This window comes from Ambystoma mexicanum, chromosome 9 (genome assembly GCF_040938575.1).
Source record: "Ambystoma mexicanum isolate Mex_15411 chromosome 9, UKY_AmexF1_1, whole genome shotgun sequence".
Taxonomy (NCBI): Eukaryota; Metazoa; Chordata; class Amphibia; order Caudata; family Ambystomatidae; genus Ambystoma; species Ambystoma mexicanum.
The window spans coordinates 666,725,479-666,745,178 of NC_090931.1; the positions used below are offsets into that span (position 1 = coordinate 666,725,479).

Sequence of the window (19,700 nt, forward strand, 5' to 3'; positions counted from 1 at the left end):
TCTACACCAAAAGAGATACACCTGGACAGTGGCCAAAAGATACACTGTACTCTTTAAGGCATACACACCACGTACTGTGCCGTTCCCTCTCTTACCTGAGACTTTAAAGCAAACATCCCTTGAATGTAGATGAGAAGGGGGCAGTTAATGAAGAGATTACACATGCTTCACAAGAAGCAGCATGCCTCAAGTGCAGAAAGAGCAGTACAATGTGTTGGTACATCTCACAGCCACTCATTGTATTAGGAGCCATTTAGATTCTGCTGCTTCTGATTTATACAGATCCACATGCAGTGAACCTCCACTCCCAGAAGCATCAAACCTGAAGCCAGGTCATTCGCTGGTAGATGGTGATCTGTCAAAATCATATATGGTTTCTGCTGGAAAAATACACACAGAGCTGACCAGCTGCTCAAGGATAGTACATTTATTGACATTACCTGCTGAATAAGCACTCGCCCGGGCAGTGCTGGAGGGCATCCTATGAGGCAGCAGTGTATTTGACAAGAGGCCGATGGTGACTCACCTCACAATACATTACGACTACAAACAGGAGTTTTCTGAAATCTGTAACATGACAAAGCTGTGTCCAGGACCTGTGCCATCGCGATTGTGACTTCTTACAAACACCCTAGCCAAAATGGTGGTTAATGCTTCCTGGATACCAACTCTGTGTCCAAGAAACTTTGCTGAATTCACTGTTAAAAAGGCTATCATGATACAAGTCTTACATGTCCCTGTGTAAGATATTTCGGGTGAGGGGCTTTACTCTCCGGTCCCCGCTACCTCAGGGATAGTTTCTTCTTTGTGTGTTCTCTGCTCATGTTCCTCACATAGCATCATTCATCACAACAAAGCTGTAAACACTGCGACCAGGAATACAGCAGCATAAGAACACATGTATGTGTTCCTATTGTAAAAGCAATGTTCAAAACAAGGAGGAGTTCAATACTCTTAGCTTATGAGCTTGGAAATGGCAGCAGCCCTCAAACGGAAACCAAGTGCATACCGTTCCTGCTGGTTCAAGAGTTTGTACAAATGTTCAAGACCACACCTGAACTGAAAACCAAAATAAAATACTGCCACCTTTCCTAATAAGGATAAACAGGAAATCAATTAAAAACAACTGACGTTCAGGAAATATGAGGACGTTACTCAGTGCTTAAAGTGATGACCTCAGTCTGTGAAGGACAGGAGTCCAATGCATGTTTGAATCGAAGGGAAACACCTTCCCTAACACCTTAGCTGATGTCCATATGTTACTCTGCAGTGGAGTCCAGTTCTGAGATGCCCACATGGCAGCAAAGTCCTCTGAGCTGCAGGCAGTACGGCTTGAGTTGAGGCACACCCCGCGGGAGGGGTGAGTGTTGTGCTGATCTTGAGGCAGGGAAACACACTTATGCACAGCACTTGCAGCTCCCGTTTCAAAGATCTCTTCCTAAACTGCCATTCAAGGCTTGTCGCGCCGGCAGCATTTGTAACGCGACGTGTTGCTGTAGCTGTTTGCTGGCACTTGTCCTGCTTCTTTACAAGGAATGACTGAGTTGGCTCAGTGAATGTCTGCTCAGTTACCAGCAATGGCAGCTGCCTAGGTGAGCTTCTCCCGCTGAATCTGGTAGTAGCAAGCCTGAAAGAAAGAAAATCCTGCTTTGTTAATCGCAGTTTACTCGCCCTGGAAAGAGGTATATGTTAACTCTGGTTAGAGTTGCGGAGAAAGAGGAATCCGCTAGCTACAATTTTGCAAAACAGATTAGAACCCCCAACAACTCCTTACACATAAACTGCAGCTATTATTCAGAGTCTTAATTTTACTTATGAGGGCAGTGAAGTTTGTCTCTAAAATAGACATTTTGTCTTTGATGAGATCACATCCTTTACCTCCTGTTCAAGATCCCTTTTCAAAAATACAATTATGCTAGTGGGCTAGAATTAAAAAGAATTGCTGGTTCATAAGGTTCACACTCCGGTGTCAATACAATTTCAACAGGAGTGAAAAGCCTCTCAATAGACATTTGTTTGCAGACAACTTAGGTTTTCGACATCTCAGCACCACCCAGCACTCACCTTTAAGGTTGTAAACATGATACCTTGCTCCCCATGCTGGAGATACGGGTCCATCAAGTCCTCAATCAGGTGCACCTCTGAGCCCAAGTTCCTAATCCTGTTATAGGAGAATGCACACAAGAGATACTTAATTCACTGCTCCACAGGCTACTAAATTGGCAAGACCTGCTTTAAAGAACGAGCACAGACCTTTCTCCAGACTACAACATCTCACACCCACGGATGGAGTGGCAAGATTTAACCTGTGATTAGGCATCAGATGCACTTTGTGAATGTCATACAACATACCTCGGAAGTACACACCAATACAAAAGATTTTTAATGCAGGTGCCAACTTTGAACATTGTACATCCTTATTGTGCTTAAATGTTTATTAGCCTGTTACATCAGAGTTACACAGTACGGGGCAAAACAGGATATAATATGTAGGAGATGGCAGCCAATGTTTTAGTCAAAATGTGTTATAACTGCATTCTATTGAAATCTGAAAATATAAAGCATGAATTTACTTGGTGGTTCTCAGCCGTCATGACAATCATCAACTAAAATGACCAATGGTAGCACAGCCTACTATTAGCACAAAAGAGGGCTGAACTGTGCTCACTCATTAATTTGGTAGTGAAAGTGTCATTTTTCCATTTGAACATCTTACAAAATATATTCACCTTAATTAAAAAGAAGCAGTCTCCCTTTCATTGACTAGCCTTTCCTCGCAACTTCTAATAGTGTTGCCTTTTAGGCAAGAATAAAAGATAACAATATCTGGTTTAGTAAAAAGACCTTCATTGTTCAATACCCACTTGGGTCTTCTGAGCGCTTTCTGCTTAAGGTGTCTCATGAAGCACTGCAGGATAAACATACATAACCTGCTGCAACCACCTTTCTTATCCCTTAAAGCTTCCCCCTTCTAATATGAAGAATTCAATGGGTGCAGCCTCCATGTCTCAGCCGCTTTTGATGTTAACAAAAAATACAACTCAATAGGCAAATTCTTGTGTGTGCCCCTTTTATCCCTTTGAGTCTGCAGACTCATCGCTTAACTCCTATACATTTTTATAAACTGGTAAACTAGCAACTTAATGGCACGCTTTCTGAACTGGCAAACTACAACTATGCCTGCCAGGGCCATTGCACCCGGCAGGTCTGACCTGCCAGGTGCAACGGACCCAGAAAGCAGAGTTGTCACGGAAGCACCAATGTGCCTCCAAGTCCCCATTCCCGTGGAGTCCTATTGGACTCCACGGGAATGGGGACTAACATTTTTTTCCGCCGGGACTTGTGTCGGAAACAGTGTTATGGAGTCAGTGGCAACCAGTCAGTGGAACCGGTAGTATACCGCCAACCTCGTAATGAGGCCCAGTCTCTTGGTTCCACAAAAACAGGTTTCCAGATTCAGCAAAAATTCTTTCAATCAGGGGCTCTTTTTGTATTTCTCTCTTGGCTATGGGTTCAATCAGTTAAGTTATTTTGCTTCTTAAACCTGGTGTCTTGGTCACTTGGAAGATATCTTGCACCTTATGCCTATATATCACCAGGAGGAAAGGCTGGGTGTTGCCAAGACAAGCCCCAGAGCTTCCACCAAGAGCCAGGTCTCTTTGTCTGGTCTACAGGGCAGGCTGAAAAAACTTCTCCCTGTCTGAGGGACTGTAAGGAACGTATTGGTGACAACAGCAAAGACAGACACAAGTGATCACAGTTCAAGGGTGTTTATTAAAATGTAAGTGCAGGGTGGAACAATGCCTAACCTAAACCTAAGATGGGAGCAAGCATCGACCATCAAATGAAAAAAAGGCAGTCCTTGTGGCGTCTTGTCAAAGTAAAAAGCCTATACTAAAATAAAAGCATTACCGACTTCTTACAACTAATTACAGAAAGAGTGTGGGATAGGGTATTCAAATAAAGGAGAGGGTGTTCACAAATAATAAGTCAAGATGTGATTGCCTTGAGGTCTCCCTTCCCTCCGTTTTTAGCATGGGACAAGGTGGGACTTTAGAGCAAAGCATACGCTCAAGCCTATCCAGCACAAGCTAACAGTTCCGTATCAGCTATCAGGTTTTTTGATGATTAAGTCTCTTTTCAATAAAAGTCTCTCACCTTCAAGGTTTGATGCTCTCAATAAACAAATACAAAGTTCTGTTCCACAAACAGTTTGGGTGATGGCTTCACCACTGGGACCCCCTCTTCCGGGCGCAGACCCCTCAGAAATTGTATTGAACAAATTAACGAGACAGTTCCTTTCTCTGTGAACTCGGCCGTGCTCGTACACCAGATGCCTGCCCATATTACCTGTCTGTTGGAAACCAGAGTATGAGACATACACGGAGCAGTTGAACAGACAAAGATCAGAGTATGGACTCTGCGCAGTACCAGTGAAAGTTCCAATACCTAAGAAGATCTGGGAGGCAAGATACCCATTGAGAAAACCGTACCTGCATACAAGAAAATATGATGGCCATTTGAATGAGATTCCTGAAGAAGCAGAGCAAATGAAGGGCAAAGATGAATGGTGACGTCACACAGAATCGAGCTGATGTCTGTAGAAGAGATGCAGAGACCAGAGAATGCAGATATCCTATAAGGCATCAAGAGAGTTATCAAGGATAAGTGATTGAACCCATGACAGAACTTGGTGAAGCCCAGTCAGCAACCAATTATGGAGGAATTTGCCCTGATTTGAGGAAGACAAACCAACCGAAACACATGTCATCAGAAAGGGCAGCTAGTTACTTGTGATAAATAAACATTTGACCAGCTACATAAACTTGGCGCAAGTCTCCGGGAGTCAATTCTTCACTTCACTGTAGTATTTTAATACACTAAAAGGCTCGATTCCATGGTCTCCAGTCACGTGGAAGAATGAAGTTGGAAGACGAGGTGGTCACACCTACGCACATGGGCAGTGTGTGCCCACACTCCTTAACATTTCTCAGAGCACAGTACAAACTCAAGGCCAGGCTTCAAAGCCCTACTTGACACTGGACCATTGAAGTGATGATGGATTGATTTGCTAATTGGTGGGAAGCTAGTGTAAAATGAGCTCACCAGTACCTGAATGTTCAGTCTGCAAGCTGCTAGATGTAGGTAGAAAAGTACTGACAGGGGGTTAGAAGCCAACCAATTGTAGAGGACCGCGTAATTAAGGGTCCTATAGTTTGTGGAGCCAATGGGACATCCCGCATTTAGTGACGTTCATAGTGGCCATTTTAAGGGGAGGGCTTAGTTGCCCCACCTGATGTTAAGTACTAGGGTTCCTTCACTGTTCTATACTGATATGGAATTTATGCTTAGATATTCACTTACAGCCTATCACTTCCCTCAATAGGGTTTTGTAGTTTGCCACGGAGGATGACGTTGGTAATGACGCAGGTCAACACGCCACGGATGATGATTTTCCTTAATAAAATCTGTTTTTTGTAACATTCGTCGAGTATGAGGATCGAGTGAGTGCTGATGTTTGTTTTCTCCGTTTTAGAAAATTGACATTAAAACAGATTTCCTTTTGCCAAACTACCCGAGTCGTTTCGATTATTGATGCATGTATAAAATCTGCACCCCCATCAATCTCAAGGGTAATTGCTACACATCAAACGGGCTGGGATATCCAGTTCACTTGGTAGCAGAGAAAGGATAGTTTATTAAAAAATCCATCGACATAAGTAAACTTTAGAGTCCCGGAAATATTGCATGACTTTTGCCATTCGACTGACAAGACGTGAAGCTCCCCGTAGATAGTTGTTAGTGTCATTATCAAGACCTTGCAAGGCGGGTGTGACGTGTCCCCTAGTTTCCATAGAATCCCCTCCCACGTCTACATGAAGCTGATCAGACGACAGTTTGAAGAGGTGGTAAAAGAGGCGTGTGATTCCGAGAACCATTAGACGAACATGCGAATGGTGAGTAGAAACTGAGGCGAGTGGCAAAATGATGCATGCATAGTAAATAAAGGGAAGTGATAAGGGAAAAAAAGAGAGTAACAGAAGTTCTGTGAGGAGCATTTTTAGAGGGCAGGACAGATCCCAGAGAAGGGCTGTGGAGATAGATATATGTAACCGGTTGAGTATGCCTGTTTGTCCATTCGCTTTATGTATCTATGTATTGATGATGACGTCATATTTGAAGAAAATTGATGATAAATAGAGAAGCGCGAAGTTGAAAAAGAAAGTGATTTTTTTTATTGCACTTGGTGGCTCTTTTTTTTAGCAAGATTAACGTAAAAACTGTGACCAAAGGGATTGGAACTTGCTATGGTTGGTGCTCGCTCATATTGTGTGGTTTTCCTGAAACATACTTTTAATCTGTGATTAAAGCAAGTGAGCGTTAGCAGGTTAAGAGTGAAGGGTTAAGGATGGAGGATGTTACTCCACGTGTGCACCTCTGCAATCAATTGCCAAAACATGCACCCAAACTTAGACAGTATAGTGCAGAATGGCTAAAGGAACCGCAGATAAAAGGGTTATGCTATGGCCGCAAGGAGGGTCACTATCAAAGGCAGTCCTGCAGCATACGACGACATATTTGCATGCAGCATATACTGGGAAGAAACTAGACAAGCGCCTAGTGAGCTTAGAGCACTGGAAAATGTACCAGGAGGAGCGAGATGAGGCGCCTCCTTTAGACTGGATACTTAATGTATGCAAAGAGGGGGGTGAAGAGCTCTCTGCTCCACCCGCCCCATGTGAAATAAAAGACGAGAATAAGAAAGATGATGGGTTATACTCATTGAGGGAGCTTAAAGCAGCGGCAGGGTATAGCAAAGCGGCATATGAGTCACCTACGCAATAGTTATAGGAAGAGAAATAAAGAGATGGAAAGGAGAGCGAGTTAAAGCTGATGAGATAGCGCTCTTACAGAACTAATGGATGGGTGGTCATATTTTGATTAAACTCGATGGTAAAAGCATTGAGGACGTAAGCCATAGAGAAGATAAAGACGAGCAAGATAAAAAAAGATAAACAAAGGGAGGAACGATTGAAAGATGAAGGGGCAAAAAGGAAAGATAGACAGAGAGAGACGAGAGCAGTTATATCAAGATGAGAAAGCAAAAAACAAGAGCAGAGGAGCAAAGGAAATGTGACAATAGACAAAGAACAAGTGATGAGCAGGAAAGAATAGAAAGAAAAAGAATAGAAGAGGAAGAGCAAAAGATAAGAGAAAAAAGAATACAGAGACAAAGGGATGAGGAGATACGAAGGGCAAATGAGAGAAGGGATATGAAGAAAAAAGAGGAAGATCGAGTGAGAGAGGAAGCGAGAAAGCCAAGAGAATTTGACGATGATATGGAATGCAAAAGAAGGCAGAGAGCCTGGAAAAGGAAGTAAGAGATCCTAATGGACAAGTAGCATGGGAGGATATAGAGCAATTCTTTCCAGAATATGAGTCATTATCAGGCACGTCTAGAGCAAATTTAGAAGACGAGTTTGACACTAGGAGCATTGGGGAAGTGATCGATAAAGTATACCATGAAATGAGAGCCCAGAAAGAGTCAAAGGGGAAGGGAAAAAATGATCGACTTGAGAGCAATCAGTTGTATGAAACAGAGGAAGCATCATGTAGTACGAAGCATAAGGAGCTGTCTCTAGATAGACTGACTCTAAATAGAGATGACGAAGAGAGAAGAAGTTGCACGAGTTGGGCACAAGAAATGCCAGACCAAGACAGAGAAACCTTCCATGGGAAAGAGAGAGATTACGCATGTGGTCATGAGGGATGTTTTCCTATGGATAAGGAAGTAAGATGGTTGGTTTTAAACGCACCTATACCTAGGGCTTCAGAACCATTGACACTGTCAGACAGACCTAAAGGGCGACTCCATGGTGAGAGGGGGGTGTCGCCGCCTTATGTAAGCAGATTAAGATCATTGCCAGGTAGAAGGCGATGCAGGAATATCGTCCCTGTGGTGGACAGACAAAGGATGAGAGATGAGAATGAGTTTGGGGCTTCACAGTTTCCCTTGCTAGAGAAAGGAGGAACGAGACCACAGTATATACCATGGCCTCAAATGGATAGAGATAATCTAGGGTGTAAACTCCTGAGTTTAACTTTGGGTACTGGGAAATGAGTTAGAAAAAATAACGGGAGGAAACACGTTGGCTATGGGGAACATTAAGGGTCTCCTAATCGCCATACTTGGTGAGAGAGCTGATGACGTGTGTACAAGGGTAGGGTGCCCTGGTGCGACTAGAGTCAACACTGCTCACGATGGAGCACCATTCAATAACTATAGGGCGGCAGTCTAGAAAGCACTTAGAGTACTGTATGAGGACATGTCCGATATGGGAGCTATAATGACGAAAAAAATGAAGGACGGTTATTTACATTTCAAAATTTTCAGGAGGCATGGAGCTTGGAAATGCGCAAATCCTGGCTGAAAATCTATACTGGTATTCTATCATATATTATGCCAAGGGCTGCCAGAGCCAATACAAAAGCAGCTCAAGAAATTAGTGGGTATAGAAAATAAACCGTGGTCGGAAATTTAGCTCACCATTGCGCATTACTGCAGACTCCTGCAGGAAAAGAATCGCAGAAAAGACAATATTAGGACGGACGAAGAGGCAAAGCTAGTGCAGAAAAGATTGTCCAAGTAAGCCATTGAAGGGGCAATGTTGACGAGTGTAGATGGATCGAATTCACAGCAAACAGTGAACATGCTGCAGGTGAATGATCAAAGGCAGTTCAATCAAAACAATAGTGGATTTACTCCACGGGGAAGAGGATTCCGAGGATGAGGTTGGCAAGGTAATAAAGGGAATCGGCAGAAAATTCAGGGAAACTTTCAGAATAACTAAGGTGGGTTTCAGAATATGCAGGAAGGGCAGGTTGGGAGACCACAGCCTATATGTTGGACTAGTGGAATGACAGGGCACTTTGCTTGCATGTGTAGAAGTCAACGGTTAGTGCAAAATGGCCAGGTTTTGAGAGGGGAGATGTCAAATCTGCCTTCATATTCGCAGCAGAATGAAGATGGATTTGCTCAGAATCAAACGATGCAACAGCAAGCGCCGAGAGTGCAGCAAGGCTTACAACCACATCAGGTAGCAGTTAATCTGCCACAAGGGCAGTCGCAGCAGTCACCTATGCAGCTTCAGCAAAAAACAAGCACAGGACCATTAATGACTGCTAGGATAGGGGATGTCAATGCCGATGGAGGGAATCCTTATACGAGTAAAGGAATGAGGCTGTATCCGCAATAGGACAGCTCACTGTGAGACCTGATGTGTTCAATACTCTCCGTGACGCCAAATCCTCACGAGGAACCGAGGGTAGACGTCAGTATAGGAGGCAAACTTTCTTTTTTGTACACACAGGAGCAACACGCTCATGTATACGAGAGGGAACATTTTCAATATCTGGCAATGCCATGAATACTCAGGGATTCACAGGAGCTACAAGCAAAGTTCCTTTCACTGAAGAATTGCCAGTCTCTATAGGAGAATGTGACATGAAGGTGCCATTGCTATTTTCAAGGCAAACACCTGTTAATATATTGGGACAAGATTTAAGGACAATGTTGAATATGACCATTTAATTTACTGATGAAGGCATAGTGTGTTCAACACCAGGAATGCATTACTTAAAATTATGTGAAATTATTATGGCTTTTCAGGGCAGATAGCTGCGAGAGCAATACCGTTAGAACCAGAGGTTTTACATTATGGAGTATGCATTCTGTTGTCATGGCTACCAGGCTTAGCAGGCAGAGCAATGAGAACACCCCATGAATTTCTGATCAGACCAAGAATACCTATGCTTGAAGAGGAGGGACGAGTCTTTCCCTTAAAGCTACAAGCAGCCATAGTGTGAGGAGAAATGGTTTTGCTTGATGGAAATGATGATGAAGGCAGACAATGGTGTGCAGTAATCCCCATTGGGGAGGGTTACAGAGTGACTGACGTCAGTGATGAAGATCTGTTTGAAGATCATCCATCTGATGACGAAGTAATATATAAGATAGACATCATTTACTGGGTAAGAGAAATTAAAAGAGAAGTTCCTCAGAAGATGATGTTAGCACAAAGGCGTCCTGAGTATTTTGATGAAGACATGGCAAAAGTACCAGTTTCATTACGGACCACCTGCCCCTATGACGTAGGCCTACTGAAGGGGATTGGAGAAGTGAAGATTAAATTGAAACCAGGAGCAATTTTACCTCGAGCACGATAGTATCCTATGTCTCGAGAGGTAGATGGAGGTATTTTTAAGATGATTTCCACCATGATGGATAAGGGTATTCTAGTGACATTAGAGTCATCCTGTAACACAGCAATCTATCCTGTGAAAAAAAGGGAAAGAGGGGTCTTGGAGACTAATTCAAGATTTTAGGCCGATAAACCAGATTGTAAAAGCCGAGTTCCCTTTAGTTCCTAACCCGTCTACAATCTTATATAATATACCTGTTGAAGCACGATGTTTCACAGTGATTGGCTTTAACTACGTGTTTTTCTCAATCCCATTGCACAAAAGACCAGCAGGATCTGACGTAATTTACCTTTAGACAAACACCTCTGAAAAGTACTCGTTTACCACAAGGGTATTGTGAAACCCCATCGATTTTCAATAGAGTCCTTCAGATGGACTTAAGCAATATTGCTTTACAAAGTGTTGTGTTGCAATACGTAGACAATATTTTAGTGTGCAGCACCTCAGAGGAAGAGTGCAGATGCAATTCTGTTCAGCTGATGATTATACTCGCTGACAAAGGATATAAAGTTGACAAAGAAAAGTTAAAATATTGTCAACAAGAAGTGCTATACATAGGCCAACTGATTTCGCATGAAGGAAAGAAGGTTACCCCTGAAAAAGCGGAGGCTATTCTGAAAACTGCAAAGCCACACACTATAAAACACATACAGAGATTTTTGGGATTATGTAATTACGTCAGGGCATGGGTCTTTGACTACAGCTGGTATATAAGACCTTTGTTGCAGGCCTTAAGGAAGGCACAGGCAACGCAGGAAAATATCATGCGGACTGAGGAAATGGTAGAAGGGTTAGATGAATTGAAAAAAGCAATTTGCACAGCTCCAGTTTTAGGGATTCCTAATTATACTGAGGAATTCTTTTTGTTCTCACATACAGATGGCACTGTTATGACAGCAGTACTCACGCAGAGAATCACGTTGGGGTACAAGCCCCTTGCATATTACAGTAGAGTCTTAGACCCAGTAATGAGAGGTAATTTTCCATGCGAACAAAGTTTAGCAGCCGCAACATTCACCATAGAGAAGGCTGCAAGCATAGTGATAGGATGTTCCACAACGTTATTTGTCGAGCATGCATTATTTGCTATTTTAGAGAAACCAAAGGGCACATTGACATCTCAAAGGGCTTCTGCCTATGAGGTAGTCATATCGAATCCAGTGATTAAAATAGTCTGAAGTAAGATAGTGAATCCTGCCATGTTTATAGCTGAGCCAATGACAGAAGGCGAGCCTGAACACGATTGCGCAAACTATGAAGAGTTCTATGACGAAATCCCTAGAATAAAAGAGAACGCATTAGCAGGAGGAGAGATTGTTTTCATTGACGGTTCTTCCAGGATCGTTCAAAATGATGGACAGAGATATACAGGTGTAGCTGTGATAAAGCACATGGCCAATGGGGAATTTTGGGTGCTTAAAAGTACTTGATTGCTGTCTCATTATTCAGAACAGGCTGCAGAATTATTGGAATTGATACTCGCACTCGAGGATCACGCAGACCAGGAAGTAACAGTGTACAGTAATTCTGTCTATGTGACGTCGATGGTGCAGGCAGGGTTAACGCGTTGGAAAAGGACGGGCTACCTCCGAGTGGACGGCACGTCAGTACAGCATGCCGCCTTATTGGAAAGACTTATTAAAGCACTACAACTCCCAGTAAGCATCGCAGTCGTCAAATGCGCAGCTCACACTAAAAGGGCAGATTTTATCTCACATGGAAATCAGGCAACAGACATTGAGGCCAAGCGCGTAGCAAATACAGATAAAGAAATGATTAATGTTGAAACTCCTAATGTAAATGAAAAAATTGTTATGATGACTGTATCTGAAAGTTATAATAACCTGCCAAAAATGCAGTTGATAGAGGTCCAAGGGGAAGCATCTCAAGAGGAAAAGAATTTGTGGACTCAAAGAGGGTGTTCTTTAAACCCCTCTGAAGCAGTGTGGCGATAAGACAGCACTGAGAAACTGGTGATGCCTGTAGCCTTATTAATGGTGGCGCTGGAGCAGTTACACCACCCCGCACACACAATGAGGGAGAATCTCGCTGCAACTATTGCCGACGATTGGTTTGTACCAAATCTATTAGAGCATGTTGCGTTTAATGTAGTGAATTGTCTTGTGTGCCACAAATTCACGGCTGGGTATACACTGCGCACAGTTAGAGGACTTATTCCGAGACCTTATTGCCCTTTTCAGCATTTTCATATCGACTATGTCGACATGATACAAGTCTGTAATGGATATAGCTACCTGATCGAAGTAGTGTGTCCCTTTTCAAGGTGGATTGAAGCAGGTCCCTGTACACACCCATATTCCACTTGTGCAGCAAAATTCTTAGTGCAGTAAGTATTTCCTAGATGGGGAGTATGTGAGGTAATGAGGTCAGACAATGGCCCACATTTTGTGAATCAAACATTTGAACATATAAGCTTGTTGCTTGGTATAAAGCACACGTTTTCTTCAGTTTATCATCCACAAGGAAATGGGATCTGTGAGAGGCTCAACGGCCTGCTCAAGGAAAGAATAGCCAAATTGAAGCTTACCTTGAAGAAAGGGTGGTTGCATTGCCTACCACTGGCATTATATGCTTAAAGGAACCAACCGGGTTCTGACCACCATCTCACGACCCACGAGATAGTGACGGGGAGATGAATGAGGACACCCCTAATGCCTCCATCCAGAGTTAGAAGTGATGCTCAGCCAACTGCAGATTTGTTACGAATGGAATTGTGTGACTATTTGAACTGTATGACTTCAAGTATCTCTGTAATTTCAGGAAAGCTGCAGCGACAAGGGTGTAGGGCAGTACAGAACACAGAAGGAGATGCTTCAACAAGTGAATCTCAAGAATTACGTGTTCCCCAACTTTTCCCCAGAGATGCAGTCTTAATCCCCAATCATACAAGGAAGTAGTGGGACGAACCCTGCTTCCACGGTACATTTATCGTGGAAGACGTCAAGCCGTCAAAGTGCAGGGCAGGCGTGCTTGGACTTTCTTATACAATGTAAAAATCTTTGCTGGAAAAACCCTTCTGCCCACACCCCTACAGGAAGCAACTACAAGCATCGGGGGAAGAACCACAGCACATGCAGACAAGATCTATGCTCAGAAAGAAGGATGCAGATGCTGTCAACTAAAGAAAAAAGTTCATTGGTCTGTGGCTTGTTTCAAATACTCTGTGCAGTCATTAGAGGGTTGACGAAACATTCTTTGTACTTAAGCCACAGAGAAGCTTGTTAAAAAAATGTGGACTGAGGCATGCTTAAGCCTTGATAAAAAGAGGATTATGCCAGATTCTGATCATGGTTACAGCAATTGGAAGAGGGTGAAGTACCCTGACTCATTTCGCACTGAGTTCCTGTTTGGATCTACCTATGGTGTTACCCAGTGATGACCTTTCTCGGCTTGCTCTTACTTATTTCGAGTTGGTGTTGCGCTCTTTCCCTTCACTGGTGGGGAGAACTAATCGCATTCCTGCTTTCTTACAAGATCCTAAGAATGGCCAAGTTATAAGAAGATTGCTTATAGTTATCAGTGAACACATTTTGCAATTACCCGAGTACAGTGAGGACAGCACAAATGCCGCTATCAACTGATGCAGCTTATAAACTAGTCAATGTGGTGTTCTTTCGGCTGATTGAGGAATAGCCACATCTTGTTGGAAGGCACACTGATGTGCTCACCTTTCTAAGGGATCCTAGAAACACTGCACATTTGAATGTGATCTTGGAAGGCATTATAATCCAAGTGAGCATATATTCCGAGCGAAATCACTGATCAGTGTGAAACGTTCCTTCTAGGGACAGATCGAGAGGTTGCTGATAAAGAAAGACTCTAGTTTCATGCTGAAAGAAATTCAACATGTCGTCTGGGTTGAAGCAGATTCGAGGCATTGACTGGGAGCTGATACATGTCGTTGAGCTCATTTAGACTTACTGAGGTTGTTTTTCCATACTGGAGAGAGATATACATTTCGGCTGGTGAAGGATTAGTTCCACACATACAGTAAAATAATTTGTTCTTATCATTGATTACGCGGATAGCTGATTGAGGACGAATTGCTGAGTCAAGACAGCAGATTCCAGAGGCAGTTGACAATGCTGATAGATTAAAGTATTTCGTTTTTCCTTCCTTAGGCAATAAAAATGGGCAGCATCAATAGTAGCACGTCCACGGTGTCCACGAAGTAGATGCTGTAAAGTAACTTACTTTTGTGTGATTTACACTTGCATTGTGTTCATAATCGTACTGCTTTCACTGACTGTACGCACAGCGTTCTACATTGGTGCAAATGGAGCTAAGAATCCTGTGCATGCTCCTGAGCAGAAGGAAAAAGTGAATGTGGCAACTACTAGGAAGCCCAGACCCTATGTAGTCATTCCTGTTGCAAAGAAACATGACAAATTGCCTAAGCCTGAGATAAGTGCCATTACTAATCATTCATATAAAAAGGGTGTCTTAAAAACTATTTTTGGTTGCCAGAGACAGGCTTGGAAAGACAGGCAAGACAAGGGGTTGCTAGAGGATGGGCCTACACCAGTAATGCATGTAAATACACCTGGTCCTGTATTAAATGACCCAAAGATAATCCCCAAAAGACAGTCGCACATGGAGATTTTGCGAGACATTTTTATGCCTAACGGGCATGTTGAGAGGATGAAACTTGCGGAAACTTCTCCTATACAGGGAGCACTGATGGATGTTCCTGTAATCAGGCCAGTTGGAAGAGGCTATGCTGGTACACTTCATGATAGGACTATGGAAGCTCATATGAAAAGAATGAGGCCTAAAAGAAGCACCCAGGAAGATAATTATGAATTAAATGATTACCTGGACAGCACGGCACACTTGGGAAATAACATATGGTATCAACGTATGAAGGAAGGTGGGAGAAGAACCTCAAAGAAGGAATGCTTTGTATGTGCACTCCTGCCATACAGCATGGGGAAGTCGAAAATCTTCATAGCTATTGAAATAGATGTCCTAAGTGCACACTGCATAGTGCATTTAGCATTCTGTAGTACAAGAGGCCAGTACATAGGTCGAACAGCCTGTCTCAAATGAGCAACTGAATGGACAGATCCAGATCAAGATGACTATATTCAAGACAAAAAGACAAGGAACAAAGCCCAGACTAGGAATCATGTGATCAGATATGAGAAGCCTGGAGTAAAAGGAACTAGAATCAGACAAGAAGTGAACAAAAGACAAAGTTCCAGGGGCATGGCTAGGCAGTGTGCCATGCGGCAACGTCTGCTGTAAGCTCTGAGTGAGGGTGCCCAAACCTGCTATTTATGGCACCCCAAAAGATTGGAATTGGCATGAGAAGCGAACTGTAAGGTATCCTGTCTCCCAGGAACTTGTTGCAGAGTCTTTTGCTGGTGAGGAGCTGGTTTTCCCTCGGAAACTCCTGCCGGACCGCTGATGTGTAAAATAGCGGACGGACTGCCGACCCAGCGTGGGTGAGGAGCCAGAGGTACAGAGGATCGCAGAGCCGGGGCGTTGAGATGCCGGATGACCCAATAGACGCAGGAGGCTCGATCCAGACGGGGAGCGGTGGCGTTCCAGCCTGTGACTGCCGCAAGCGAACTGCAGAGAACGGTGCTTCACCCAACCAGAGGAGCGGGAAATGGCAGAGCGCATAGGGCGAGACATCCAGCTGCGGTAAGAGTCCGCAACAGCGAACCCAGCAGCCCGAACGAAGCGCTTCCCCCGAATTCCTGCAAGCGCAAATGCTGTAGACCTACCGGCGGTTGAGGAAGGGAGGTAGCCTGGACTTGGAAAACATTACGGGCGTACTGGCGCCCAGCCGGAGGGGGGCGCTTAAATCTCCATAGCGGACAAGTTGGGGGTGCATCGGCATACAGCTGATGCGCTTTGAGTGTGCCGGAGGCTCCCGAAAAAGGGGTACATCGCTGGTCTGGGCCATGCAAGGCGGGGAAGAATGAGAAACGAGCGCCGGCTGGTGATTGAGGAGCGCTGCTAAGGCGGTGCGGATCCCCCACACCGTATGGGACAAATTGGGCTGAAGTGACTGAAGGCTTGCTGATCATAACCTCGAGAACCCTAATGGTCACATTTGTATGCTCAGAATAATTACTCACTTGTTTGAGCCAGCTGAGGCCAATCTTTCACATTCCCGGGCGCATCGTGAACGGAGTCCTGAACACTGATTAATAGCGCGTATTAAAGGCACAAACATCTATATTGGCAATGCCCAGAACCGGGCAGAAACCAAAAAGGAACAATATTGCGACATACCTGAGAGTTGGGGATTTAAGAAACGCGAAAATGCAATCTACAAAGGCTGATCTGCACACCCAACAAGCAGCTGAGCCCCTGACAGAGCCAGTCCTTTCGAGGCACTATTTTGAAGAGATGTTGAAAACTCTTAAGCAATACAATCGGAGATAAAATCCTCTAAGGATTCCCTCGCTCTATTACAGATCTGAATACATCTAAGCGGGCTGGAAGAAAGAGTTAATGACTAGAGAGGACATCCTGTGAACTAAGCCATGACTACGAGGGTCTTGCCAAGAGAACGCAGAACATAGAAGACCGGCTAGAGGAATTGGCGGCAAAGCAGGCAGATTTGGAAAATCGATCCCGGAGAAATAACATTCGCCTGCGCAGTTTTCCAAGAGAAATAGAGGATCAAGATCTTGCAGAATATGTTAAAGCTCTCTTCAAGTCTCTGTTAGGCCTCGAGGACTCTGATGACCTGATCCTGTATAGGACCCATAGAGTCTATTCCTCATTTCAGCAAAGGAAAAATCTTTAACCAATGTCTTTTCCAGGGTCTACTTCTTTCGTCAGAAGGAAGACATTATGGCTGCAGCCAGAAAAGCGGAGCTGGTAAAATTCCAGGGCTCAACGCTGAGTCTGTTTCAAGATCGCTCTCCCTCCACCTTGGCAAATCATAGAAGGCTTAAGAAAGTTACAACTTGGCTACAGGAGGAAAAGGTTAGGTTTCGGTGGGGATTCCCATGCAAGCTGCTATTTCACTATCGTAACCGATCCTACACAATATGTTCTGAGGAAGAGGAAAAACAGTTAATGATGGGGCCTGATGGAGGAGGCCCGGACGCAAGTGCTGGTTCCCCTAGGGATCAGTTTCGGAGCCCTATGCCGAAAGATGCAAATAGGAAACCGAAAGGCTGGAGCGTGGTGAAAGGGACTATGGATGGATCAAAAGGATCAAAAGGAAGTGAGGCCCCCGCGTGAACTCAAAGTGGCCTACAGCTGATAGCTCTACTTGAGACTTGCGTGAAGGTCTATTGTGTGTAGAATCCACTGTCAACACGAACCTTTGGACCTGGCAGTCTTGAGCTTAGTTCTTTGGACAAGGTATCGGGCTCTATATTGGAAGGCCTGGATACCATGGTAAGAGCTGAGGGATAGGCCTTTGATTACTGCAGAAGACTCTCCAACCCTGACTATAAACACCCAAAGGCTTTTCAGGACAATGAATTGCTTATAGTTATCGTTCGGTTGTTCTTGAAAGCCTCCTCCGAGGCTGGTTTTCACCTATGCACGAAGACTCTCCTTGAGAATCACTCAATCAACGGTAAAAGGGATGAAAGGAAAGCTTGATCATATTGGGCGCCCAAGACTCGGATCATGCCCGAGATGATTTTATTGAATGAATTACTGTTTGAATTTATGGAAATGCCTAAAGTTTGGCGATTACATGTTTTGTTCTCAGGTTTTTATGTTTTACAAGTTATCTCATGGAATTTCAATCATGGGTTCTGCTGTAATATTCGTGGGTCTTATTGGTTACACCGTTCAATTCAGATTATGAACACTGAAGTAAATCAGTTATTATGTACAACAACAGGGATAGCCCTAATGGTTGGAAACTTGGCATGGTTCAATGCAGGTTGCTATTCGCTATATAGGTGAAGGAAGAAGGATGAGGGAGCTCACTGGGGAGAGGTTTATGTGAGGTTGTGGCTATACATGAGACCTGAACAGATTTCAGAATGGCTAGTCCGAATATAAGCTGCCTAACCCTGAATTTACAGGGCTTGAACTCCCCCCTAAAACGCAAAGCCCTGTTCCATCGTCTGGCTACGATTGACTCCATGGTATTATCCCTCCAGGAGACACACCTTATCTTCGGATGAATACCGGCTTAATGATAAACTTTATCCTACAAAATGTTGTGCTTCCTCAGGGCTCAAGAGATGCGGAGTAGCCATTCTGATCCGAAAGGGGGTCCCCCCTCTGAAGATCCATAGAACTATACGGTATGGAAATGGCAGATATATTTTGGTTTTAGCTACGCTACAGGGGAGGTCTGTGACTCTGGTATCATTATATGCGCCCAATACTCAACAAGACGCGTTCTTTGCCTCCATGTCTAAAGTACTGTATGAATATGGGGAAGGGGACTTAATAGTGGGAGGGGATTTTAACGTGGTGGTTAATCCATTAGAAGATAAAACCCTGCCACCAACTGCAGCAGAAACGTTTTGGCGCTCACAACGCTCCTTCGAGAGCATTCACTTATAGAAACTTTGCGTTTCCATCATCAAGTATAGCGAGATTATTCTTTTTACTCTGCAGTGCACAGGGGATGTTTCTGGTTTCAGACAAGCTGGCTCCCCAAATGATTGGTATAGAGATCCTCCCTAAGGCGTTATTGGACCACGCTCCTGTAGAATTAACGCTGACGCCTTTGAGTAACCTCCCGGTGCCCACACGTACTTGGCGCCTGAATGAATTCCTGTTGGGAGACCCCCAATTCTGCACCGGCGTCACAGACACCATCACCCAATACTTTGCCGAGAATGATAAGGAAGGCATGGATTATGCTATTGTATGGGATGCAGCAAAAGCAGTGATCTGGGGCCAGATTATAGCTCAGACAGTAGACGAGGGAGAGTTAGAAAGCAAGTCCAATCTCAGCTTGGGCTTGAGAAGAGAGAAGAGCTGCACAAAAATAGACCCAACCAGCGATTACTTAGAGATGTTCGGATAGCTCAGAAGGCCCTTGAAGCTCACCATATAAACCGGGCAGCTTATGGTATAATGCGTACTAAACAATATTATTCGAAAGGAAATAAGGCAAACCGCCTCCTGGCAGCTAAACTAAAGAAAGAAGCTGTACGTAACCACATAGTATCCCTGAGAGACATAAATGGGAAACCGGTTTACTCAGAGACCGAAAAACTTTAAGTAATGGAATAGTTTTTTAAGGAACGCATGGCCTCTCATCACACCGATCTAGCTGCGGCCCATGAATTCATACAAGAACACTACTTACTCCGGGTTTCCCCTGAGGTCTGTGCCCTCCTAGAGGAACCGATTACGCTGGAAGAAACGGAGGCCACCATCCGGTCTCTTCCACTGAGTAAGACCCCAGGGCCGGATGGCCTTACAAACAAATTCTACAAGACATTCAAGGCCGTGCTTTCCCCCTTTTA

The 19,700-nt window shown here is 44.1% G+C and overlaps 1 protein-coding gene across 7 annotated transcripts in view; it reads right to left on the reverse strand.

The window, feature by feature from the left end:
* Positions 1 to 412: 412 nt before the first annotated feature.
* The window catches only part of ALS2 (alsin Rho guanine nucleotide exchange factor ALS2), a 1,241,906-nt gene continuing 1,222,618 nt past the window's right edge, over positions 413 to 19,700 (reverse strand). For all 7 annotated transcript variants that reach the window (XM_069615500.1, XM_069615498.1, XM_069615499.1 and 4 more), the window contains 2 exons: positions 2,065 to 2,161; positions 413 to 1,627 (listed from right to left, as the gene is read on the reverse strand). In XM_069615500.1, coding sequence (XP_069471601.1) covers positions 1,589 to 1,627; positions 2,065 to 2,161 — 136 coding nt within the window. In that variant the 3' untranslated portion in view covers positions 413 to 1,588. The remainder of the gene's footprint in view (positions 1,628 to 2,064; positions 2,162 to 19,700) is intronic.